Source organism: Solanum stenotomum, chromosome 12 (assembly GCF_019186545.1).
Source record: "Solanum stenotomum isolate F172 chromosome 12, ASM1918654v1, whole genome shotgun sequence".
Lineage (NCBI taxonomy): Eukaryota > Viridiplantae > Streptophyta > Magnoliopsida > Solanales > Solanaceae > Solanum > Solanum stenotomum.
The window spans coordinates 27,026,830-27,051,552 of NC_064293.1; the positions used below are offsets into that span (position 1 = coordinate 27,026,830).

At 32.2% G+C, this 24,723-nt stretch overlaps 4 protein-coding genes and 11 non-coding genes across 16 annotated transcripts; 2 read left to right on the forward strand and 13 right to left on the reverse strand.

Moving 5' to 3' along the window:
• Positions 1–6,228: 6,228 nt before the first annotated feature.
• On the forward strand, positions 6,229–11,338 carry LOC125846759 (uncharacterized). Of its 2 annotated transcripts, XM_049526352.1 has the most exons (5): positions 6,229–6,574; positions 7,031–7,486; positions 7,589–8,112; positions 8,228–8,323; positions 10,939–11,338. In XM_049526352.1, exons 1-4 carry the CDS (start codon positions 6,481–6,483, stop codon positions 8,315–8,317), a joined length of 1,164 nt encoding a protein of 387 aa, XP_049382309.1. In that variant the 5' UTR covers positions 6,229–6,480; the 3' UTR covers positions 8,318–8,323; positions 10,939–11,338. The 2 variants fall into 2 exon arrangements, with proteins under 2 accessions (XP_049382309.1, XP_049382308.1); XM_049526351.1 differs by having other exon boundaries at positions 6,230–6,574; positions 7,031–8,112.
• Positions 11,339–11,716: 378 nt separating this feature from the next.
• On the reverse strand, positions 11,717–12,948 carry LOC125846760 (membrane protein PM19L-like). The gene is made up of 4 exons (XM_049526353.1): positions 12,719–12,948; positions 12,281–12,500; positions 12,105–12,150; positions 11,717–12,008 (listed from the first exon to the last, which is right to left on the reverse strand). Exons 1-4 carry the CDS (start codon positions 12,843–12,845, stop codon positions 11,922–11,924), a joined length of 480 nt encoding a protein of 159 aa, XP_049382310.1. The 5' UTR covers positions 12,846–12,948; the 3' UTR covers positions 11,717–11,921.
• Positions 12,949–14,350: 1,402 nt separating this feature from the next.
• LOC125849462 (pentatricopeptide repeat-containing protein At5g46460, mitochondrial) lies at positions 14,351–17,610 on the forward strand. The gene has a single exon (XM_049529544.1). The coding sequence runs from the start codon at positions 14,514–14,516 to the stop codon at positions 16,578–16,580; it is 2,067 nt and encodes a 688-aa protein (XP_049385501.1). The 5' UTR covers positions 14,351–14,513; the 3' UTR covers positions 16,581–17,610.
• Positions 17,611–19,131: 1,521 nt separating this feature from the next.
• LOC125849063 (60S ribosomal protein L32-1) lies at positions 19,132–22,810 on the reverse strand. The gene is given in 5 exon segments (XM_049529060.1): positions 19,132–19,302; positions 19,389–19,480; positions 19,482–19,571; positions 22,551–22,656; positions 22,733–22,810. Coding segments are annotated over 4 exon segments (399 nt in total). The 5' UTR covers positions 22,641–22,656; positions 22,733–22,810; the 3' UTR covers positions 19,132–19,175.
• LOC125849616 (small nucleolar RNA Z196/R39/R59 family) lies at positions 19,948–20,032 on the reverse strand. The gene has a single exon (XR_007444692.1). It is a non-coding gene; the product is annotated as a small nucleolar RNA Z196/R39/R59 family (small nucleolar RNA).
• On the reverse strand, positions 20,118–20,198 carry LOC125849611 (small nucleolar RNA Z195/SNORD33/SNORD32 family). The gene has a single exon (XR_007444687.1). It is a non-coding gene; the product is annotated as a small nucleolar RNA Z195/SNORD33/SNORD32 family (small nucleolar RNA).
• Positions 20,285–20,375, reverse strand: LOC125849582 (small nucleolar RNA U31b). The gene has a single exon (XR_007444661.1). It is a non-coding gene; the product is annotated as a small nucleolar RNA U31b (small nucleolar RNA).
• On the reverse strand, positions 20,778–20,859 carry LOC125849615 (small nucleolar RNA Z196/R39/R59 family). The gene has a single exon (XR_007444691.1). It is a non-coding gene; the product is annotated as a small nucleolar RNA Z196/R39/R59 family (small nucleolar RNA).
• On the reverse strand, positions 20,952–21,031 carry LOC125849613 (small nucleolar RNA Z195/SNORD33/SNORD32 family). Its single transcript, XR_007444689.1, has one exon. It is a non-coding gene; the product is annotated as a small nucleolar RNA Z195/SNORD33/SNORD32 family (small nucleolar RNA).
• LOC125849581 (small nucleolar RNA U31b) lies at positions 21,112–21,202 on the reverse strand. Its single transcript, XR_007444660.1, has one exon. It is a non-coding gene; the product is annotated as a small nucleolar RNA U31b (small nucleolar RNA).
• LOC125849614 (small nucleolar RNA Z196/R39/R59 family) lies at positions 21,632–21,713 on the reverse strand. The gene has a single exon (XR_007444690.1). It is a non-coding gene; the product is annotated as a small nucleolar RNA Z196/R39/R59 family (small nucleolar RNA).
• Positions 21,805–21,885, reverse strand: LOC125849612 (small nucleolar RNA Z195/SNORD33/SNORD32 family). The gene has a single exon (XR_007444688.1). It is a non-coding gene; the product is annotated as a small nucleolar RNA Z195/SNORD33/SNORD32 family (small nucleolar RNA).
• Positions 21,956–22,046, reverse strand: LOC125849578 (small nucleolar RNA U31b). Its single transcript, XR_007444658.1, has one exon. It is a non-coding gene; the product is annotated as a small nucleolar RNA U31b (small nucleolar RNA).
• LOC125849610 (small nucleolar RNA Z195/SNORD33/SNORD32 family) lies at positions 22,191–22,270 on the reverse strand. Its single transcript, XR_007444686.1, has one exon. It is a non-coding gene; the product is annotated as a small nucleolar RNA Z195/SNORD33/SNORD32 family (small nucleolar RNA).
• On the reverse strand, positions 22,360–22,450 carry LOC125849580 (small nucleolar RNA U31b). Its single transcript, XR_007444659.1, has one exon. It is a non-coding gene; the product is annotated as a small nucleolar RNA U31b (small nucleolar RNA).
• Positions 22,811–24,723: the final 1,913 nt, after the last annotated feature.

A 24,723-nucleotide genomic window follows, 5' to 3' on the forward strand; every position in this document is an offset into this window, starting at 1 on the left:
TTAAAAGCTTCTAACATAATAACAAAAAAAAAAAATTAAGTCATGAATAAGACTAACAATTGTGACACATGTACACATGACACAACAAACTTCGTACCATAGTCCTTGCATGGGGATCTTCATGGAAACCAACATTTGTCTAACTCATTTTTAAAAAGAGATATTAGTGTTTTGCGATTCCTTAAATTTTATGTATTTTATTTTTCTTTGATCTTAATTACTCCCTCCGTCCAAAAATATTTGTCCACTATACTAAAAATAGATATCCAACAATAGTTGTNCATGAATAAGACTAACAATTGTGACACATGTACACATGACACAACAAACTTCGTACCATAGTCCTTGCATGGGGATCTTCATGGAAACCAACATTTGTCTAACTCATTTTTAAAAAGAGATATTAGTGTTTTGCGATTCCTTAAATTTTATGTATTTTATTTATCTTTGATCTTAATTACTCGCTCCGTCCAAAAATATTTGTTCACTATACTAAAAATAGATATCCAACATTAATACTTGTCCACTTTATGAAATTCATGGATAATTTTACCCTTATTTCTTAATTTACCCTACCTTATCATTAATTATAGTCATTTCTCTATTATATTTTTCAAGATATTGTATTTATTATATTCAAATGATGATATAGTAAAATTATCCTTCTATTTATAGTTTCTTAAGAGGTATACCAAGTCAATATTGGACAACTACTTTTGGACAGAGGGAGAGGGAAGGGAGTATATCATTTTATAGAGGATTCTCCAGTCGCTAACATGATGAAGAAAGTGATACATTTTTTTTTTGGACGCGTGATGTTGATGAAAAATCGACAAATCAATTTTCAAATGGAGTTTTAGATGAAAAAATTATATATATTGAATTTTGTATTTTGGCCACTTTGCTATTTATGAGGAAACAACACAACATTTGCCTTAGTTAAGAAAAAAGATAAAAAGAGAAGAAGAAAACAAAAACTGAGGGGTGTGAAAGAAAAGCTTTTTTTGAATTCATTGGGAGATTTAATTAGATTCCGATTCGAGGAAAATGTCTCTTACACTTTTAAATTATTTTTTTATGTTTGAAATTTTTGTCAATTAGATCTAATAATCACGTGCCACAACAAATTTAAATTTTGAATTTTGAACTTCTTTTTTGAAAAAGTATATTTTTTACAAAAGAAACAAACAAGAGTTTACAACAGTTGGATTATTTTACTTTTTAACAAACGCCACAAAATGGCTGAGAAAATAGATAAGAAAAACTAATAATTGAAGGCAAAAATTGTTGCAACTTAATTGATGAATTTTATATTTAATCCCCTTCATCTTCTAGCCAAATTGCTAAGTTAGAATCCTAAAATTAAAGCCTTTGAAATTAATTGTATTTGATACACTTTTTTAATCACTAATTATATATTATATTTGGTATTATATATGCTATGTGTAATTAAAACATCGGAAATCATGATATTGCAATACATATAGTTTAAATATATGCATTATAATGGTTAAAAACACAATTATCCTTTCATTTATTTTTATTTTACATTTTTTCATTGTATTTGACTATTTGTAGAATGTATTTTAGTGAGTAAATACTCCTTCTATTCTTTTTAGTCATCGTAGTTTTCTTTTTGAGATTCAACGGCTTGAATTTTAACTAGTATTTTAAAATTTATTTTTTTATCACATTGATATGAAAAAGTTGCAATTTTTAGAACTTTCTGTATAGTTTTTGAATATTTAAAATTTTATTTTAAAATATTAAATTAATATAATCCAATTTAGCTTTAAATATTAGTTAAATTAATTCTCGAAAAACGCGACATGACAACTGAAAAGGAACGAGGAGAGTATTTACTTTTTAGAAATCATACAATGTTCTTTTTAATATATATACTAAAGCTAAACACGGCATAAGAAATACTTTTAGCATAACCAACACGAGCATAAATAATATTAATATTATTAATACATCATATACACTACTATTTTTATATATCCTACCAAATGATTGAAATTTCATCATAACACGTGTGCCTTTTTAGTAGTATATGTTGGGTTATGAAGGGTGATTAGGGCGTCATGCGGAAGCTTACAATTGTAAATAATATAGTTGATAAATTAGACGACACATAAAATTATACTAAAGGATATAATATTATTATTTGATATGACCATTGGTCTACATAATTAAAAACTAATAAAAAGCATAAAAAATGTAGAGAGAAAATCTCCCCATAAACAAAACTCTCTAAACAACTACATTGTGGATTTTATTGTGTTATGCTATGAGAATAGGGATCTTCAATTTATAGATCTCCAAACATTTTCTCTAAGGAAAGAATAAACTAAATATGGAAGAAAATTATATTTTCCTTTTAGAAAAAGTTCAAGCATTTATGGTAATACTTTGACTTTTCTTTAAAGAAAAAATAAACTTCAAATAAAGTAAAAAAATCAGGGCAAAACCCTAACAGTATATAGTCTAAGGTCTTGGATGAATCTAGATAGATAGTACTATTAACTAAATAAACACATGTTATAATCTAATAACCCACAAAATATATGGTTCACAAATTGTCCACCATTCATTTATTTTTTATCACCTTTTGCGGTTTTGCCACACATAAATTTATGTCTCATCAATTCTTTTCTTTTTTGCCTCCAATTTGTTTCTAGCATTTTCTTCATATTATTGTTTTTTTTTTGTCACAAGACATCATTTTCACTAAATTGTTTTTTTCTTCCTTTCTGGTTTTTCCTTGATTTTCCATATATTTTCATATTTTAGACTTCATAAAAGGAGGAGATGACATTTCTATTGTTTCTAAACAAGACTAGAAAAATAAATCACCACCACATTTCTCAAATGTTTTTCTTATCATCATACCGTAAGTTTTGATATTGTGTGAATATTATTTTGCGCATTCACGAGTTAAAATATTTTTAGATTCATTCGAATTTGGTATATCAAAATCGTATTTGAAATTAAAGACAATATTTTGGTTATAATAAGATGAGAAATATTTGAAATTAGAAAATGTATGGGGTAAAAATCGTGATAGGTGGGCGAATTGAGATATGTAGCAATAAAAATAGGTAGGGGTGTACATGACCGGGTTGGTTCGGGTTTTTCAAATATCAAACCAAATTATTTGTGTAAAAAAATTAAATTTATAAACCAAATCAAACTAATAAAATTCGGACTTTTTCGGATTTTTCAACCTCGGGTTAGTTCGGGTTTTTCAAATACCAAACCAAACCATTGTGTCAAATTTTTAAATTTATAAATCAAACCAAACTAATAAATCTCTGATTTTTTCAGTAAAGTTCGTATACAAACATATAATTAACTTGTGCTCCAAATATTTCTGTAGTCCAACCAAAATACAATTATCTAAGGTGTTTCTTAAGAAAATAACAATAAAAAATAATAATGAAAATGATCATAATTTCAAAGTACTAAATCATGCTAAAATAAGTTTAATAAGTATTAGTTACATTACTATATATTTAGGGAAAATTAAAATTAGACTATGTATTTTAATTGTCTAAATCAATGTAAAACTAAAGAACAAATATTCAATATTTAGTGTTGAATTGATTTTCTTTTTGCATTAGTATTAATTTGATTTTGATTTGAGTTTTATTATAATTATCAACATCTATGAACTATAATCTTTATTGGACCATTCCGAATTCTAAGTTTTAAACTTGAAATAATATATTAAAAGATATAAACTATGAAATAGTATAAGAAATATTTTAAAATTATATCAAAGTAAATTTTTTTATGTATAAAATAAAATTTTAAAATTACATATATAATGTCGGGCTGGTTTGGTCTCGGGTTGGTTTTTTTAGTAAAAACCAAACCAACCCAAATATAGTCGGGTTTTTTTTTTTCCAATACCAAACCAAGTCAAACCAAACCACTAGTCGAGTTTTTTTTCCGGTTTGATTCGGTTTGCAGTTTGGTTCGATTTTCGGTTCGATTTTGTACACCCCTAAAAATAGGTCCAAAATGACTCAACAAGAATAATAGCAAATACTAGCCTCAAAACATGACTGATAAAGGAAAATCTTATTCATGAAAGATTTGGAGTTTAGATAATCGGGGTTCGAGTCATATTAGCAAAAGCCACTTACCTTCAAAAATACAAGATCAGGCCAAACAAGACAAGCTTAAGATAAGCTCAATCATCTAACTGTTGCATAAGGGTGCAAGATCTTCATCCGTCGTTATTTAAATAGAGGTGAATTTTTTGTACGATACTGCCTAGAGTTTTAAGTATAAATAGTCTTTTATCTACTAGTTGTGTATCATATGATTTTGTTCATTTACCAGCATTATGCTCTTATTATATGTACTTTCCATTGTTTCTAAATCATATTAATAAGATCAAGTTTTGTCCACGGTTTTACGCTATCAATTATCAATATTATACCTCATGTTAATTCTATACTTTTACTTTAGATTCAATTTCATATTTGTTATTCCTTTTGTCTTGTTGGTAAATATGAAGCAAGTTACAATATACAAAATCACGCATTTTGATTCTTATAATTTACATATTCTTAAATTACGTCTATAAAATTTTACTGTACAATAAACAATAAACAATAAACTACTTTTTTAATTAAGGCAACAACTTTGGGTAAGATCACATGACGATCATGTTCCATTTGAAAAGCCTATGATTGGAAACTATAGCTTTATCAAGTAGTACTTCTGGATCCAAATTTTGTTATATTTCATTTAAAAATTATACATGTACTACTTTAAAAAATTGTATATTGGAAAAAAGAAAAAGTTTTTGAATTTTTTTATGTGCGATAGAATTAGCAAAAAAATTCTTCTCTAGTGTAATTTAATTTTAATGAGAATATAATGTGAAAGGTCTCAAACTTAGAGCAAGTTATATTGATAATTACTTTAAACTTGATTTGCATGTATATAATTATAATTATAATTATATATATGTGATTAAGGTTATATTATCGAAAAATAAGTTGTTAAAGCAACTTGAGAATAAGAAAGAAAGAAAATTAGGATCTAATGCAAATAATTTAGTGCAAATCGAGGGAATTTTATCACATAGTCAAATTCAAATGATCTTTATAAGGAATAAAGATTTTTAAAAATACATTACGATTATCTCGTGACACAAAAAATAAATTTAACGAAATTGGTATACCACGTTAAATTCAATTGATCTTTATAAAGAATTTAAAAAATATATTGCGATTATCTCGTGACACAAACAATAAATTTAGCAAAATTATTACACCATGTTAAGTCTATAATATCATGACAAACCTCACCAAATTTAAAAATAAAAAATAAATAGTAACTTTTAAAGCGTTTTCTTTAATATGTTTTATCTCTTCTCATATAAAAGCTAAATCTTTGTAATTTGTCATAGGTGTCAAATTTTTAGTGTCACACCATAAAGAGAAAACCATGACATAAGAATGGAAAAATTGTCAACAAGATTGAAAAAAATGAAGAAGAAAAGAGAAAAAGAACACCCCATTATTACGGTGAATCAAATTAAATAAAACAATATATCCTTTCCTTTTTATTCTAGTGACTCTTATACGAATAAAAATAATTTATTTAGTAGAATAAAGATAAACTCCTAATAAATAGTCCTAGGCAAGGTGGTCATATCTCTACTAACTTTTTTTTTTTATCAATAGTACTAACATTATTCTCGTGTTTATTGTTTTTCAAACGTAATTACTATCTAAATTTTTGTACTTCAATTATCATACTATTTTTATTTTTACCAATTTTATTCAGATTTATAAAAAACACCTCTATGAGTATACTTCTCCATCTTTTCCATATCCAACTTATGAGAGTTATTAAAATTAATTCTCAATAGTTTCATAAGAGATGTATCAAGTCAACAAGGACCCAAATGGTGAATGTAGTACTCCATCTAGTCCATGTACATTTAAGTGAATTGTCGTAACTTTTTTTTCATAATTTAAAATAAGTGAATAATAAATCTTTTTTATCATATTTAAAGAAATAAACAAAAGAAACCTTTAATTTATAGTATTATTATAACGCAACAATTTACAGACTTACAAAATTATGAGACTAAAGAAAGGACAAAAAGAAAAAACTTAGAAAATATTTTTGTGTCATAAAAATGAAAATGCTGATCTGTGTATGAAAAAAGAAATATAAATATAATATTACAGCCTCACAGTCCACACCACACACAGAGTGACGCTTCGTTTGATTTTCATAGAAACAGAGGGGACCCAATACCCATCTGTTACTCACTCTTCTCCATTGGTACTACCAAACTTCAAAATGCCCCCATTCCCCAATACACCACAAAAACAAAGCTAAAACAAGAACAAGATTCTTCGATTTCAGATTTTGAAGCAGAACCAAAAGATCCCATTTCTTGCAAAACAGAGCAACAGTAATCACCTAGTTTCATAAACCCAAAACATGCCTTCAGGTGCCAAGAAGCGAAAAGCTGCTAAGAAAAAGAAGCAGGTTCAAGCAATAGAACCTCCTTCCCGCAGTACCGGTTCTTTTCCTGGTACCTTACTTCATACTCTGTAATGACTAATGGGATTTTTGCTGTTTTTGGTGTTTTGGGGTTGGAAAAAAAATGAACTTTTTATTTTTTTTAATCAATCTTGGACATACCCATGTGCGTTTTTTTCCCCAAATCTTCAAGGACTTTACAGTTTGTGATCAGTTTTCCAATTTCGATTGGTGGGTCTGGTTTACTTTATCCTGTTGTGTTTTATATTTTTCTCCGTATTGGTATGTTTCTTGATTGAAGTGTGTATTTACATGATTGTATAGTGTGTTTGTTTTTTAAGTGCCTTTGGTGGGAGCATTCATGACCCACCAACCCATGTTACTTCCATTATTGCTTACTTTTTAGTTGTTAAGTTTGATTTGTGGATCATTAAAGCTGATGGGTATTGCTAACTTGTGACATTCTGCTTCGTTTGGTATTGAATCAATATGGATGGATCTATGGCAGGTGAGGAGGATCTGAAGCGTGATGATAAAGAGAGTGATAGTGAGGGTAGTTCCCCTGCATCTCAAGATTATCAGAATCACCAAAACCAGTTTACTGAAGGAGAGGTTGAAGATGGAGAGAAGCAATTGGATGATTCACATGATCGGTCAATTGAAGAGAATGAATTCAATGGGGTGAAACAAGAAGGCAAGGAAGTGGAGATTGTCGGAAATGAAGAAGGAGGTCTTGTTCAGGTTGAAAGGGAATTGAAGGTTGAGTGTGAATCTGAGAGCCAGAAGATAAGTGCTGAGAATGCTGAAACCATGATTGAATCTAACCGAGGAGGGTTGCAAAGGAGTTCCAGTAGCAGCAGCAGCAGCAGCTCAGTAGAAAAATATGATGTTGCTTATAAGAATGATGTTGTGGTTGATGATGCTCCAACTGTTGAATTAGTGAAAGATATTGAATCTTTGCCTGGTAAGAATAGTATTGTGGTTGATGATGCTCCAGTTGTTGAATTAGTGAAAGATATTGAATCTTTGCTTGATAAGAATAGTATTGTGGTTGATGATGCTCCAGCTGTTGAATTAGTGAAAGATAATGAATCTTTGCCTGATGAACAAGTTGCTGATATCCTTGTGGGAACAACCTCTGCATGTGATTTGGATAAGGCTGCAATATCAGAAGACATAGTTCAAGTCACAACAAGTGCTTCAGATGCTGATAATGTGATCGCATCTGCTGTTGAACCGGTGGTGAAGGAAAAAGGGGAAGAAAATCTGTGTGTCGTGGATGAGAAAGATACAGCTTCAGATACTGTTGTGGAAAATTGGAAGGAAAATTTGGGTGCTATAGTTGACAAAGCCACTATTTCAGAAGTTCTGATGGAGACAGGATCAGAGAAAAGAGATGAAACAGCTACTGCAACGTCATGCGATGCTAGTGCAATATCAAGTGGTAATACTTTAGAAAATACAGATGCAAAGGCTTCTGCGACCCTAGAAAATGAAGAAAAAATAGAGGCACCCCACAGTGCTCCTAAAATTGATGCTGTTTCTGCAGATGTGAAAGAATCTCCAGCTCGAGAATGCCATGACCATCAGGTTATTTATCTTTCTATTATTTCTGTCATTCATATAGGAGAGTGTTCTTAATCACATCTGGCAGCTCATGTTTATGTGGTAAATCTTTTAAATTTCTTTTTTTTTGTTTTTACAGTTAACAGCGTTACCTTCACGACCAGTGCAAACAACTTCCTGGAAGAGTTGCTGTGGCTTGTTTGAGTTGTTTGCAGGATCAAATAGATGAATTGAGGTTAGACATCAGCCTTCTTTATTTTGTTTGTTAACCACATTATCTTTTACCTTTTCGACGTCTGCAAGAAGAACAAAAATGTATAGCTTTCATCAGTTGGATGTGTCTTTTGGTCTTCTTCTGTTTTGTTTTACTTGATATCCTTTATGCTTGACTTTAATCTTGTTGCCACAGTTTTTAAGTGTTTATTGGTCTGAAAATTGTTTTTTGCCTTGTGGCTTGGATTAACTGTTGTAAGATTAACTGCAAGAAGAAAGCATGATAGCCAAAACCGTATGCAGATCAGTGACTGCCCAGAAAAGTTTATCTACAGTAGTTTTGCAATCACTTCCTCTTGAAAATAAGTGTAATCCTCTGTTTTTACTGACTCAATTATTTAACAGTGCAAGTGCTCCAAACACATTATGCCAACTTGAATTCCATCTCATTGATGGTGTCTTATTATGCAATCTTGTTGTTTAAGTGACCATCAAATTAAGCTAGTTTCTATGAGCATACTGTCAAATGATCGTTTTCATGTTAAACAGTATATCAAGGTTGATCTGCTATGTTATCATTTAGGATTGTTTTCTTCAAGCTGTGTTGTCAATGTTTTTTATTTTTACTTGTTTATGTCGCCTATTATGTATGTGAGACTTGAATTCAATGCTGACCCTATGGTTTTGATTTTTTTTTTCCATATGATATACTAGAATGCAAATGGTTGCACGTCATGTTCATACATAATCTAGTTGGGTCAACTAATCAACTAACAAGGATTTTTGGATCTCTTTCATTATTTTTGTCATGTATCCAAGTTCTGGAACGGCCATGTCATGAGAGATCATCATGTTCTCTGCACATGTTAATCATTATCTTTTCTTTTTCTAGAGGCAGGGGGATCACTTAGATTTATTTTAGTTGGATTGCTAGAGTCTTTTTGTGTGTATTGTAACGTGTATGTTGGTAGAAATTATAGAGAACATCTTCGGCTGAAAACCTTAAGTTTTTAAACATTGAAATTAGTTCCAAATGGAGCAAATCTGTAGTTTGGAATTGAGGGATTGTTTTCATTGTCGTATATCTTAGTAGGGTTTGATTTTTATTGGTGCCTCTGTCCCATTTTATGCTTTTAGTCCGTCTAAAAGGAATGGCTCCTTTATATACAGAAACAATTTAACTTTAAACTTCTCATTTTATCTTAATGATATCATTTTTAGCCACACAAATGTTAAGGGATTTATAGACCACTAGTTGAAAAAGTTTTTCATTCTTAAACTTTGTGGCCAGTCAAACACCATTACATGAAATAGGACAGAGGTGGTAGAACTCATGGGATTAGCTGAATAGGCAAGAAAGTATAGGTAAATATACCCCCGTATTTCAGCGGAGCAGTTACATCTTGCTTAGTTTAAGTGTTTGAACTTATGGGGTGAAATTCAGTTTTGATAGAAAGTGTCTTAAAAAAGATTGCATGAAGGAGTACAATGGTGAATCATGCAGTCATAAAGTTTTTGAAATGGCATACCTTCTACAGATTGATATAGAAAATTGTTTATTGGTATAAAGCTCATGAGCAAGGGTAGATTGTTGGATTAAATGTGAGGAAAAACTCAGTTTATTAGTCAACTTAATGTAATTCATTAACAGCTGTAAGGATCACCAGATTAGAGTAATTTAAGGTATTAGGCAGGATGCACCAAGGTCTTTGTACTTTTCACATATAGTGATATGCTGGTAGCACTTTCAGGTAGGTGTTGGCTGGTTAAATATTCTAGCAATGGTGTGAAAGCTCAAACATGTACCCCTGGTCAAATTCAATGTGGTTTAGATTTCATGAGGAAGCTAGAACCATACGAGTGGAGAAAACAGCATTTTGAAGCCTTTATGAAGTAAAATATGCTTTGTTACAAAAAGGTTATGAACTGCTACTATTAGCTGTGAGACACTGAAGTAATGTGAAGTGTAGGATATTCTGTTTCTCTTTTTTAGCATGGCAAGACAAATAACTAATAATCTGCAGAGTTTTATGAAAAAAAGACGTCAAGAAATATAACAAACAATTTCTTCTTTCTGTATTCAAAAAAAGAAATATAACAAACAATTTTTCAGTTACCAGTTACTCTGAGGAAAAGTGTATGTGGTAGCTAACTTAATGAAGCCAACTGTTGAGGCTGATGCATTGAGCATCATGAGAATAAAAAAAGAAATATAGATGTACTAATGACATCCTTCCCGGAAGTACTTTTGTTCTTTGAGCATGATGGTGATGAATTTGATTTAGATAGAAGATATTTCATCTCTTGTCTCATTGAATTCTTGCATGACTTCCACCTGTCTTGATGTTGTCAATGATTTAGCAGTTAACTGGAGCACCTGCATTTGGATTACTTTAGGGATCTTTATGAGAAACCTGGACATTTAAAGTTCTGCAATATGCTAGACTCTTAACTATATTGTACTGTTTGATATTTCTATTTGTTTGCGTAGCTTTTTCTACTCATACTGTAACACCTGATAAATGTTCTATTGAATTTACCCTCTTAATTGTTTCTGGCAATTAAATATCTGTACCTATAGCATTGACATTGGTGATCCTCTTATGATTATGATTAAACGTCTTTTTTTTAATGCAGAATAAGAGCATGAAAGTTGGTTGAATGGAGTAGCAACCTTTGGAATTCTAGAAGTTGATGACTGCCTTCATTCTCTTGAACAGTGTCTTTGCAAGGGGTCTTGTTATAGAAACTTATATGTTCAGTACTTCTAGTTTAGTTTGAAAAAGCAGCTGAGAACTTCTCGTCTCGTTGCTGCTTTCCTGGTATTTTGCAGTGGTTAGTTTCTTTTCTCGTATGTTCTATTGGTGTGATGTACCTGCCCCTCAGGGAGTTGGAAGAGCCTTTCTTAATGTTTTTGCACAGGACACTTGGAATTGTTATTCATCCAAAATTTCACCAGCATATAGTTATATCCTTTGGGTTCAGACATAAGCTTCAAAGCTTTGTTATTAATAGTCACTCCTTTTACTTCTCTTCACTAAGTTTGACACCGGTGATGGTTATTTTTCTGTTTTCTATTCTAGTGGTCCTAACCTTGCTGCCAAATTTGGTGTGGTCCTTCTGATGGTGAATGTCTATGCTAGTTGACGCTGAGTGTTTGTATATGCTACACAATCTTTTGATTAGATTTGAATTACTCCATGGAATTCAGTTGCCAAAGAATAACTATGCTTCAAATGGTATCTGTTAGATCAGATCTAAGGTTTGTTTCAGATTTCTCTTTTGAAGTTAATGAGTGAATGCTGCTGCTGTGTCCCTTCGACAGCATTAGGTAAATCCTTGTTAAACTTTCATAATTCAGGAGATACGTTATGTACATATATGATGTTTTTCTTAATAATGTCCAATATTCTTCTGGGAAAAAGCCAATGAAGGGTAATATTTGTGTATCACTTATTTGTTTCTTACAATTTGAATACTGAAGATAGTTGATATACAAACAGCCATCTGGCCAACTTTGTTTACACAATAATGAAATAATAACAATGACTACTGGAAAAAAGGAAACAACAAACTCAATCAATACATTTCACACGATTCGATTTATCATCGGAGTTCATTTATCTCCTTGATGAAGCACCATGAATGGCAGCTATGTATACCAGTTGAGTAAATGATAGAATTATCAAGAATGCCTCCATTGTTTTCTGCAAAATTATCCAAAAATTGTAAAGGAGTTAATGCCAATAGTTCTCATAAATTTGCATAGATTTAACTTTGTGTACAGATGAAGGGTGCTATACCAATTTGGAATTCCTGTAGTTGAGTTCAATTTCTTTCCAAGCAAAGCTGCATGGATGACAATTTCATTACTTTATTGATATGTAGAATAGTACATAAAAAAGAACAAATAGCACAAAGCGTCAAGAGATAAATTCAGATTCAGATCTTCGTAAAGTGAAAATAGACAGGGCCTTACCCCATGGCAAGGAGTGTAAGACTCCAGGCAATTGCAGCAGCAGAAGCAGCAGCTGGTAAGCTATCGATGTTCCAATGGCGAATGTGGTTAAGTCCAGAGAGGACAGATGCAACTCCAACCACACCTGCTATCAAAGCAAATACAACAAAGAATCCAGTGGCAGCATTTCCAATTGGGAAGTAAATTGGAGAGAAATGTGCTGGAAGTTCCATTCCTGGACCTGTAAAAAATCACTCACAGCATGATCAGTCTTTAACAAAAGACTATATTTAGTAAAAAGATAGAACATTTAATAGACTACTCTCTCCAACTTAGTAGTGAAAATTATTATCGATCAGGCCAATAGTTGTGGTGCGTGCAAACTGACCTGGACTCACACAATGGTTATAAAAAGAACAAAGAATTTAGTGAACATAAGGATTTTGACAAGATGCTTACCAATGACAAAACCATTATCAATGGCAAAGTTCATAGCCCAACCACCAATGCCTAAAACAACAACATACATGCAGAAATTAAGGACCAAAAGCAAAGATGCAACAGGTTTCATCTGCCCACTAGCCATTCTTGGTTCTTGAAAATGATAATGATATAAAGGCTTGAAATCTCTTTTTGATGAAAATTGAACAATGGTTTTGTAAAGGCTAAGAAGACTATGTTGTACAAATGCATGTGATGTCTGCAAGTTCTTTGGGGTCTTTATAAATACTTTAATCTCATAAGTTTTTGGTTCTTTTCTTGTAAGGCTGTTTGTTCTAAAGGGCTTTGTGGGGTTGTAAAGGGAATGCTTCCTAATCAAGGCAAGGGAGCAAAAAACCAAGATTCTTATCAAGGGAAGGAAGCAAAAACCAAGATTCTTTCCCAGCTAAACATTTTTTAGTATATCTTTTGAGGTGGTACATTCTTTGATTTCAAAAGGAACATTCTTTGTTTCCAAATTTTTGCATAACTATGTTTGAAATACAAAATGAGCTAGGTAAGATGACAAAAATGGTCTCTTATGTTTGAGTTAGGTTCAAAGTAATACCCAATATATAATCTTGGACAATTTTGGTCTTTTAAGTTTGCGAAAAATGAGCATTTTTGGTCTTCACCAAATACAAAGCAAACTCCATCGGTTAGATTAGATGGAAATTTTGAAGAAGAAAAAGGATAGCATTTGTTAAATATTTAACAGAGATCAAAAGTGTTCACTTTTGACAAATTTAAGAACCAAAACTACTCAAAGTTATATTTAAGGGACTACTTCAAATCTATCCTCAAATTACAATTGTTTTGTCAGTTTCTATGAATTTGTTCAGTGTAATTTAGGGTTTAGGGTAATTTAAATTGTACAATAACATGCTCAGCTATCTTGTGAAGGTAGGGAGATTATTTCTTATAGATCCTTAGCTCAAGTAAAATATGTCAAATCATATATGAAAATTATGAGGGGAGAGGAGTAGTAACAATATGAAATAATATGATAATCGGAACGAAGAACAAGAGTAATACCAAAATCGAATATTAAGGTAACAAGAAAATAATAATAACAATAAAGAGAAGGAAATTGGTATGACGCTACCTACTAACTTTCTACCCTAATCTTTGACTTCCACAACTTCTTATCTAGAGTCATGTATTCGATAAGTTATAGGTGTGCATCCAGTCTAATCATTTCTCACTAATACTTATTCGTCCTATATCTACCTCTCCTCAGACCTACTATTGTGGTATAACCAACCTCACACATCTTCACAATAGGGCATTCGAGCATCTCTTCTTCACATGACCGAACCATCTTAATTTCACTTTTCTCATATTATCCACCATGGAAGTCATTTTCATCTTATCCCAAATATCTTCGTTACTAATTCTATCTTTCCTAATATACTCACTCATCCATCTCAATATTCTTATTTTTGCTACCTTAATCTTTAGAACATGTGAGTTCTTGATCGGCCAACACTCTCAGCTATACAACTTGGTCTAACAATCACTTTATAGAACTTACCTTTTTAAGTCTTGATAGCCCATTCTTATCACACGAGACCACAGATACTAACCTCAATTTCATTCAGCCCGCTAATGTGTAACATCACCGTCAATCTCATAAAAATGACACTGGTATGTAAGTGTTAGTATCATTTATCAGCCTAAGTCTTTTTTTTTTCCCTCTTCTTTGAGGCGACCGTTGAAGCCTTCAAAATACCGTTAAAACCATACAGTGAACTTTCTTCACTGGCTTCTTCTCATGCCTAATTATGTTGTTCCTCGTTGCTATATCTCAAGATCTTTAATTGGTTTAGCAAGATTCTTCAGAGTAGCTAGCCCCACTTGCTATTCAATTCTATCTGAGCACCTAAAGAACCAACGAATTGATGAAGCTAAAGAGCTTTTTGAAAGAATCCCATCTCCAAATATCTATTTATGCACCAAAATGATAGCTGGGTATGCTGAAAATCTAAGGTTGAATGAGGCACTGCAGCTGTTTGACAAAATGCCTGTAAAAGATACGGTTATGTGGAACTTGATGATCAAAGGGTGTGTAGACTGTGGGAATATGGACATGGGTTTGAAGCTATTTGAGGAAATGACCCAAAGAAATGTAAGTTCTTACACAACAATGATAAGCGGGTTTTTGAAGTTTGGAAAGGTTAAAGAGGCTGAGAGTTTGTTTTCGGAGATGCCACAAAGGGATGTGGCTGCTTGGAATGTTATGATCTATGGGTATTTTGAGAACGGAAGAGTTGAGGAGGCTGTTAAGTTGTTTGAGCTGATGCCTTATAGGAATGTGATTTCGTGGACGTCGGTTATTAGTGGGCTTGATCAATATGGGAGGAGTGATGAGGCTCTGTTGATTTTTAAGAAGATGCTAGATTTCTTCATTGAACCTACTTCTAGTACTTTTGCTTCTGTTATTACAGCTTGTGCTAATGCAAGGGATTTAGGTCTAGGTAGTGAAATTCATGCCTGTGTTGTGAAGCTTGGTTATCTATATGATACTTATGTCACTGCTTCACTAATCACATTGTATGCTAATTGTATGCACATGGATGATTCTTCTAAAGTATTCAGTGAGAGGTTGCATATAAATATAGTTGTATGGACGTCTCTTTTGACAGGGTATGGTTTGAATTATAAGCACAAAGAAGCATTGAAAGTGTTTGGGGACATGATTAGGATTGGTCTACTTCCGAATCAGTCTTCCTTCACTAGTGCCCTAAATTCATCCTGTGAAATGGAGTCTATTGATCTTGGCAAAGAGATTCATGGTGTAGCAGTCAAACTAGGATTGAACACTGATGCCTTTGTTGGCAATTCTCTAGTTGTATTGTATTCAAAATGTGGAAATATAGACGATGGACTCATTGCATTCAAGGAGATTCCCGAAAAAAACATAGTTTCATGGAACTCAATCATCGTTGGATGTGCACAACATGGATTTGGTAATTGGGCACTCACATTGTTCGCCCAGATGGTTCGTTCAAGGGCTGATATGGATGATATTACATTTACTGGGTTACTTGCTGCTTGTAGCCATTCTGGCATGCTAGAGAAAGGAAGACGCTTATTTCAATATATCCCCCAAAGTTCATCCATTGAAGTGACACTTGAGCATTATAGTTGTATGGTAGATATTCTTTGCAGAAGTGGGAAGTTAAATGAAGCAGAGGATTTGGTGAAAAGCATGCCCATGAGACCAAATTTGTCAATATGGTTAGCTTTGCTTAGTGGTTGTAAGAACCATTTAAACTTAGAACTGGCCGAAAGAGCTGCAGAAAACGTTTTTCATCTTGACCCAAGCTGTAGTGCTGCTTATGTTTTGCTATCTAACATTTATGCCTTCTCTGGTAGATGGACTGATGTAGCAAGAGTTAGAGGAAATATGAGAAGAAGAGGAAACACAAAACAACCAGGATGCAGTTGGGTTAATCAGCAGGGAATCCGGCATACATTTCTTTCTGGTGATACTTCACATCCTCTAAGTGATGGGATATACGAAAAGCTGGAATGGTTGATGGAAAAGTTGAAGGAATATGGTTATGTCCCTGATCAAAGATATGCATTGCATGACGTAGAGGATGAACAGAAGGAAGTTCTGTTGTCATATCATAGTGAGAGGCTGGCTATTTGCTTTGCATTAATTACAACTCATGGTAGTGCTATAACAGTAATGAAGAACCTGCGTGTCTGTGGGGACTGTCATTCTGCCATCAAGCTCATAGCAAAAATTGTTGATCGTGAAATCATAGTAAGAGATTCTAGCCGCTTTCATCACTTCAGGGATGGCTTTTGTTCTTGTTCAGATTATTGGTAGCATTATCCTTTTGATAATCACTGTGGAAATGGTTAGCGGAGTCTGGTAATTAGTTCACCAGAAGCAGGACCACATTTAATTTTAGGAAACTGCCAGAGTTGTATTGGGCCAACACTCTGAAATGCTTTGCACCAATATAGTAGGGTCCTCTTGTTCATGCTACCCGTGAAGAAATCAGATATTGGCATCCTCTGCTTCATATGTCTAGCAGCTGATCTTAAAGCCATGTCTAAAATGTTTCTGATACTGTCCTATGATTGACCAAATATACTTGAAGTCAAGGCAACCACTACAGACTAATAAGCTCATGTCAATCTTGTAGATTTACTATTATTAGAGTTAGAATTATTCGTCAGCGGCTGGTACTTAATTGTGCAGTAGATGAAGTTCCCAAGTTATTTAGCTAGGATCAGCAAATAGAGACCCGTGGTTTATTCTGCATTAATCAGCATAGGAAGATTCCATCGACAGATCTTTCCAACAGCGATCAGATAGAGAGATATATTTCATTATTGGAGCTTAAGTCATAGAAATCTTGCTCTCTGTGAGGGGGTTGGGGGAGGTATTAGAAAGTCGTCTAATATAGAATATGCCAATAATGTTCCTGCCATTGCAAACAGGAAATACTCAATACACTTGTAAGAAATTTTATCACAAATTTTGGAAACGGCTGGTAGTTGTTTGATTCCTGCCTCAGCCTTAAGATACTTGAATCATACCTGCATGGCTGCTGACACAAAAGAGACTCTCACTTGAAATATATTGGAGCTGTTATCTGCTTAGCATTGAATATAAGGCCTTGATCCATCAGCATTGCTATAGCTGATGTTGTCTTCGTGTTGTTACTGCTGAAAACCTTCCAATTTCCCATCAACCTCAGACTTTTATCCATGAACTCACATCCCCAGTTCTCCTGATTGAAAAGTCCTATGTGCAGTGATATACTTTTTTTTTTGTTGTAAATAGAATTTGATCAATGATGCAAAGTCTGCTGATTTGATGTGAAAGTGGATCTGTCTGTAATATTCAACCATAATTCATGTTGCATTGATAATACTTGTCCAGACGAGAGTCCTTATATATGACCATTAATATTTCATGGTATAGTGTTGTATTTTTGAGTATAAAGGTACACCATAATTATTTTGCCAGTTGATTATGGATGAACTCTAGATTTTCTTAAGTAGGCGTTTGGCCATGCGATATCATATCACGGTATGATGTCGTGAGATGAAATCAGCGTTTGGACATGCGATTTTACGCTGATTTTATCTCATGATTTCATATCATGAGAGGTGATATCATATTCTCCAAAAACTATGATATGGAATCACCATGTGATTTCATATCATGATTTGAGATATTTTAATACAATAATTGATCCATGAGTTTATATTTTGTTAAAACAACCCCACATTTATATCTACTAACCATTTGTTTCATATCTAAATAAAATTTATAATCACATCATTACTTTTTAAAATTTATTATTCTCACCAATATAAAATTTATTATCACTTTAAATTTGGTGAATATAAATGATAAAGTAGAAATTCATTTAGTGAATATAAATGAGAACAAAGGGAGTAATACTTTTTTTATTTTTCATAATAAAAAAAAACGTCTTAATCTTATGACTAAGCATAATATTGATAAAAGACAATTTTCATTGGCGGTGCCGCACTTTCTTAATCTTAGTATTTGCAAAATGTTCGTTCACATGATGAAGGATATCAAGTCCAATTGATTGAGGACTTAGGAAAATTTGATCAATTAGTTATTAATATTTAGTCAATTAGTGGACTAGTTATAATTTTTTTGATTAAATTTTATTAAAAGTGTTTTTGACTCAAACTTGTGGTAACTTTTTAAAATTTCGTTATTCAATAATATTTAACTATTGATTTTTCTTGTAAATAGTTGGAAGTCAGCGATGTTTGTTAATTTTTATCTTAGTGCATTTAACTTCTAAGTTAATATTTACTCACTAATGTATGTTTTTTTTCTACTTTATAGGTTATTTGTAAGAGTAGTTGAGAGATATGAACATATCAAGTACAATTTATGTTCAATTTTTTTTAATTAAATTAAAGTTAGATGAAACAATTATTTAACTGAAAAACAAATAACTTTGTAATCATTTATTATGCGATTTTATAATTTTTGTTTATTTGATAAGATTGAATAAACAATTGGGATTATTTTAATAGTTTTACAACTTATGAGATTTTTATGTTTATGAAAAAATATACAACACAAAAATTCCATATCGCATGTCCAAACAAACCTTCAATTTCATCTCATGATTCCATATCATGATTTTATATCGCATGGCCAAACAGGCCCTAAATTAAATTTACTGTTCAAATTATTGATTTACAGTAAAGATAAATGCATGCATTTTTTTTACAGAATATATAGGGTAAAACAATAACATACCCTATACAATAAGATACAGGATATATTCTCAAGGTATCGAGTATGACAAACACCTAATAAAATTTTACAATATCAAAACTGAGTACTAATTTCAGAAACATCTAATTAATTGCACATCAAAAATCTGTTGACAACCCTTGAACCAAGAAAGCTCATTCATCCTCCTTGGCTACGCAACCTAGCAAGCATGTTAGTTACTACGACATCACGTTGGGATTCTCTCTCGACTATTTCTTTCCTTTTCCTCGTGGATACATTATAAGCTATCTCAGCACAGCAAGTCCTGTGAATAAGAGAAAGAATTTAACAGTGAGGTCACAAAGTAAGCAAAGATGGAATAAGCAAACGAATTTTGCTCTCTTGCATTACCTGTTGTGCATCAACAAAATATCAAGTTCACTTGCATTGTGCACAACAAACTTCTTAAAGCAATTGGGCAGATAGTGGCAAGTCTTCTTGTCAGGAACCATATCCAATATTGGGCATCAAGACACATCCCTTGAACTTCCTTCTAACTCTGGAGTCAATACCCTTTGGTCTGCGCCAATTTGTCTGTTATAATACAATACAATGAAAATTACTTCCACTTAGTAAACCTAGCGCCCATGACTTGGGCGAAGGCAAGTGAAACAAATCAAACTCTATAAATGTTCTCGAACAAAAATATCTCTATAATCAAGTGAAGTGTTGAATACTACTAAATATACATAGAAAAGGCTGAAAGATACAAGGGATGTAAGCAGGGTTAAAGTAACAGAAAGCTTATTGATAAAGAAGCCAACTGTGTCGCAAGATCTGTTCTTTAGTTTAATTTCTGCCCGTAAAACAAAACACCCAGCAACAAAGTAGTCTGGACATAAGATACCATAGGCAACACAATTTTAAACAAAAGAAATTGAAGAATAGTACTGCAAAGCATTGTCTTACATGCAATCCCAGCCGAAAGATGGTGATATTTTTATATTAATCACTGGTCAATCAGCAATTATGGGAAAAATTCATCAGTGACTGCATAACTAACACTAGAAACTTTCAAACCAAATCACAATACGGATAAAAATGGGGAAACCAAAACCTTAAAGGAGGATGAGATATGCTATAAGATCAGATGGTAGTGCATGTATTTGAATTCATCATTGAACCCTCCAGAATAGGTGGATACGCATCATCACACCTTATTCGCATAACTCCCACAAACAAGCTTAGCATCAAACAAGGAAAGCTAAAGCCAAACAAATATCCAATTTAATAGTATTGTTTAGGAAGGATCAGAAACAATGAGTCAATCACCACCTTGCAAATCCAATAAATTGGATGCAACTTAAGACTGGGGCGACAATAACTGTCATCATTTTCCCTTTCCCAATACAAAAAAATCAACAAAATAAGCACAACAAACAAGGTAAATAAATTTCTTAATAATGTTCACAAAAAACTAAAAGATGCTGCTTATAAATAATATCTATTAGCATTGCTGATATTTATCATGCCACAAAATACATGTAAGCAGGGTTAAAGTAACAGAAAGCTTATTGATAAAGAAGCCAACTGTGTCGCAAGATCTGTTCTTTAGTTTAATTTCTGCCCGTAAAACGAAACACCCAGCAACAGAGTACAGACTGGACATTAGATACCATAGGCAACAAATAATGCGAGATAAACTGAAGTGATTAAAAACAAAAGAAGAATAATAATGCGAAGGTAAACTGAAGGAAGTGATTAAAAACCAAAGGAGAATAATGAACAAATTTTTCTTGATGCAACCTCAGCCGAAAGATGGTGATCTTTTATATTAATCACTGTCAATCAGTAATTTGGGAAAAAATCATCATTGACTGCATCAGTGATTAATAACTTTAGAACTTTCAAACAAAATCACAATACAGATAAAAGTGGGGAACCCGAAACCTTAAAAAAAGGATGAGATATGCTATAAGATCAGATGGTAGTGCATGTTTTGAATTCATCATTGAATTCTACAGAATAGGTGGATAAGCATCATCACACCTACTGAGCATAACATCAACAAACAAGATTAGATGCAAGAGAAAATAGCTAAATGATTGCAAGTTTCAACATTATTGTTTAGGAGAAATCAGATATGATGTGTCAATCACCACCTTGCAAATCCAATAAATTGGATGCAACTTAAGACTGGGGCGACAATAACTGTCATCATTTTCCCTTTCGAATACAAAAAATCAACAAAATAAGCACAACAAACAAGGTAACAAATTCATGCTAATGTAACACAAAAAAGAGAATGGTTTCCACTATTACTGAACAATACAATGACATTAAAGCTAAAACTAAAAATATGCTGTTTATAAACAATAGAATAATAACATTGCAGAGATTTTATTGCGCCAAAAAATACTATCATCTTTAATAAAAGATATGTAAGCAGGGTTAAAGTAACAGAAAGCTTATTGATAAAGAAGCAACTGTGTCGCAAGACCTGCTCTATAGTATAATTTCTGCCCGTAAAAACGAAACACCCAGCAACAGAGTAAAGTCTGGACATTAGATACCATAGGCAACAAATAATTTGATAGAAAATTGAAGGAAGTGATTAAAAACAAAGGGAAAATAGTGCACAAATTGGTTCTAGATGCAATCTCAGCCGAAAGATGGTGATCTTTTATATTAATCACTGTCAATCAGCAATTTGGGAAAAAATCATCATTGACTGCATCAGTGAATAAACACTGCAGAACTTTTAATACAAATCACCATACAGATAAAAATGGGGAAACCCAATACATCAAAGAAGGTGAGATATGCTATAAGATCAGATGGTAGTGCATGTATTTGAATTCATCATTGAACCCTACAGAATAGGTGGATACGCATCATCACACCATATAGCATGTCTCCACAAACAAGCTTAGCATCAAATTAAATAAAACAAAAACAAAGTATAAACTGTTTAGGAAGAATCAGATATAATGAGTCAATCACCACCTTGCAAATCCAATAAATTGGATGCAACTTAAGACTGGGGCGACAATAACTATCATCACTTTCCATTTTTTAACAAACGAAAATACAATAGATAATAATAGTGCGCAAAGAAGCAAATTTTTATCCTAATGTTCAAAAAACTGAATCAAATCACAAAAAAAAAACAGAGGTACAGAAACCCAAGACCTTAAAAGGATGACAAATGCTATAAGATCAGATGGTAGTGCATGTTTTGAATTCATCATTGAATTCTACAGAATAGGTGGATAAGCATCCTCACATCTTATAAACACATTGTCCACAAATAAGATTTTAACAACAAAAGAAAAACGCTAAAATAAAACAAACAAAAAAGTTTCACGTTATTGTTCAAGAAGAATCAGATATGATGTGTCAATCACCACCTTGCAAATCCAATAAATTGGATGCAAATTAAGACTGGGGCGACAATAACTCTCATCATTTTCCCTTTCCAACACAAAAAAACCAACAAAATCCTATCTTTTTGTCACCATAAAAAGATGAGCTTAATACAAAAGGGGGGTTTAAGAAATGATAGAACAATACCTTGACAGTGATTCTCCTATCACTCTGATACCTCTTGAATTGCTTCACCCTTTTCTTGATTACCTTCTTTTTCAGTAGAGGAACCGCCATTGTAACTCTACTTCACCTTCCATTACAAAAGAACAAACATTAGATACAGAAATTAAGCATTGAAAAGAACATACAAACGAAAAGGGGCTCACTGCGATTTAGGGTTTCTTCAGATCCGCTGTGGCTGATGGGTAACTGGAGAGTTATAGTAGGGTTTATATAGGAAGAAGATGGGCATTTGCTAGGGTTTTACAGCCGTCAGGTGATAAAAAGAAAACAATCTACGGCTGTAAAGTTACTTGACGAAACTAACGGTCCTGATTGATCAAGGATAATATGATCAAACTCCAGTTTAAGTCCTATAAGTTTTATTTTAATTACTAGTTACATTCCAAGTTTTTACTAAGTCAAAACTATCATTGGGGAAAGTTCTCAAGACTCATACACTCATTCGAAGATTGATATAGTTTAGATATTTAATTAGTCTTATTTCCTCGTGAATATTATGTTTTTATTCTATCATTCTCATGTAATCTAGCTCAACTTTTAATGTTTTATAAATGCTTTTAAGTTATGTCAGATCTGTGTTCCTTTGGTTCACTTTATGACTATGTACTTGTCTAAATAGAACGAACTAATTAAGAAACAAAATGGTGGCCTATAGGTAAAGATAATAGCAACAGAGTAAACATAGACGAGCTCGAGCACAAGATGTTCCTGTAATTTTGTAATGTCAATGGTGCTCTTTATTGGATGGATCACGAAGAAATGACATAATTTACTGGCAATCCTACTTTTGATGAATATGTCAAAATTCTAAAGCCTCAATGGGTAAGAAGTGTTTGATTGTATTATTTCATCAATTGATTAATGTCTCTCAAATGTTTTTCCAAGGAAAAATAATTTTTTGAGTGCTTGTCTTTACAAACAAAATAAACTGAATTAAGGAAAAGTAGTTTTGCAAGAAAAGACTTTTAATTAGATTGTATTTATTATAGGTTCATGAATTTAAACAAAAAGTATCTTTCAAAAAATCAATAATGTAGAAATAAAATAAAAATGAATATTAAAATTCACATTCATGTACTTTTTATCTTTCAAAACTTTTAACGGATAAATTTGTTTCAAAATTAAGTGAAACACTAACTCTTACAACCCCCACTTGTTTCAAGAAATTTTATCTTTGAAAAATCTAAAAAATATTTTGAGACGTTAATCTAGCAACATGCTTCAATAATGGTGTCATTTGGACTTAAACCATTAGCTAGTGAAGACTTTTAAAAATCATTGGTTGGTTAGTGAACGGATCTTGAACTAAGTGGTTCATTGAATGAAATAAACAAATACTCCACGCATATCACTATGTTTCGGTGAAAATCAAAATCCTTGGACACCTTACAACCATGTGTCTTGAATCCTCCTAGCTAAGTGCTTTAAGATTTTCCTGTTAAAAAACTTATTGAAACGACCTCCACTTCGCACTTAGTACGGTGAATTCATCAAGAGTAACTTTGCATACTCCGAAATAGTCTATGAATTTCATTAAGAGAAATTAATCTCATCCTCCTTTACAGCAAAGTATCGATAAATTTATCAATATTCCTACTAAAGAGAAGGATGAAATTATATTCTCTTAATAAGTCTATAAATCAATTTCGGTTGGAGTGTGTAGGAATACTCTTGAAACAAATGGAAAATTGTAAGAGTAAGTATTTCAATTAATTTTGAAATAAATTCAATTTGTTAAAAGTTTTGAAATATACAAAATACATGAATGTGAATTATAACATTCATTTTAAATTTAATTCTATATTATAGGTTTTTTTGGAAGATACTTTTTTTCTTTTCAATTCATAAACCTATAATAAATACTTGAACAATTCCAATGCTAAGCACATTAATGGACAATAACATATATCCAGAAGTTTTAGAACATATCTTTACTTTCTTTGGTCTCAGAACAAAAAACTCCTAGCTATAAATTGGGAATATAAAAGAATTATATATGCTTCGAGTCTCCAAAGTGATACCTTATAGATACAGATTCACTCCAACGGCTAGCTAACGGCTAGTTAGACTTTCATTATTTACTAAATACTAAGTCGGTGTAAGAAATAATATTAGGAAAAAAATCTAATATTAG

Excerpts from the sequence above, each read along its gene's own strand:
- LOC125846760 (XM_049526353.1), bottom strand. The coding sequence starts at position 12,845 with ATGGCTAGTGGGCAGATGAAACCTGTTGCATCTTTGCTTTTGGTCCTT. Across the intron at positions 12,151-12,280 it reads CTTACACTCCTTGCCATGGG|CTTTGCTTGGAAAGAAATTG; the intron begins GTAAGGCCCTGT and ends TCATCCATGCAG. Across the intron at positions 12,009-12,104 it reads ACTACAGGAATTCCAAATTG|AAAACAATGGAGGCATTCTT; the intron begins GTATAGCACCCT and ends ATAATTTTGCAG.
- LOC125849462 (XM_049529544.1), top strand. The coding sequence starts at position 14,514 with ATGCCTAATTATGTTGTTCCTCGTTGCTATATCTCAAGATCTTTAATT.
- LOC125846759 (XM_049526351.1), top strand. The coding sequence starts at position 6,481 with ATGCCTTCAGGTGCCAAGAAGCGAAAAGCTGCTAAGAAAAAGAAGCAG. Across the intron at positions 6,575-7,030 it reads CAGTACCGGTTCTTTTCCTG|GTGAGGAGGATCTGAAGCGT; the intron begins GTACCTTACTTC and ends GATCTATGGCAG. Across the intron at positions 8,113-8,227 it reads GAGAATGCCATGACCATCAG|TTAACAGCGTTACCTTCACG; the intron begins GTTATTTATCTT and ends TTGTTTTTACAG.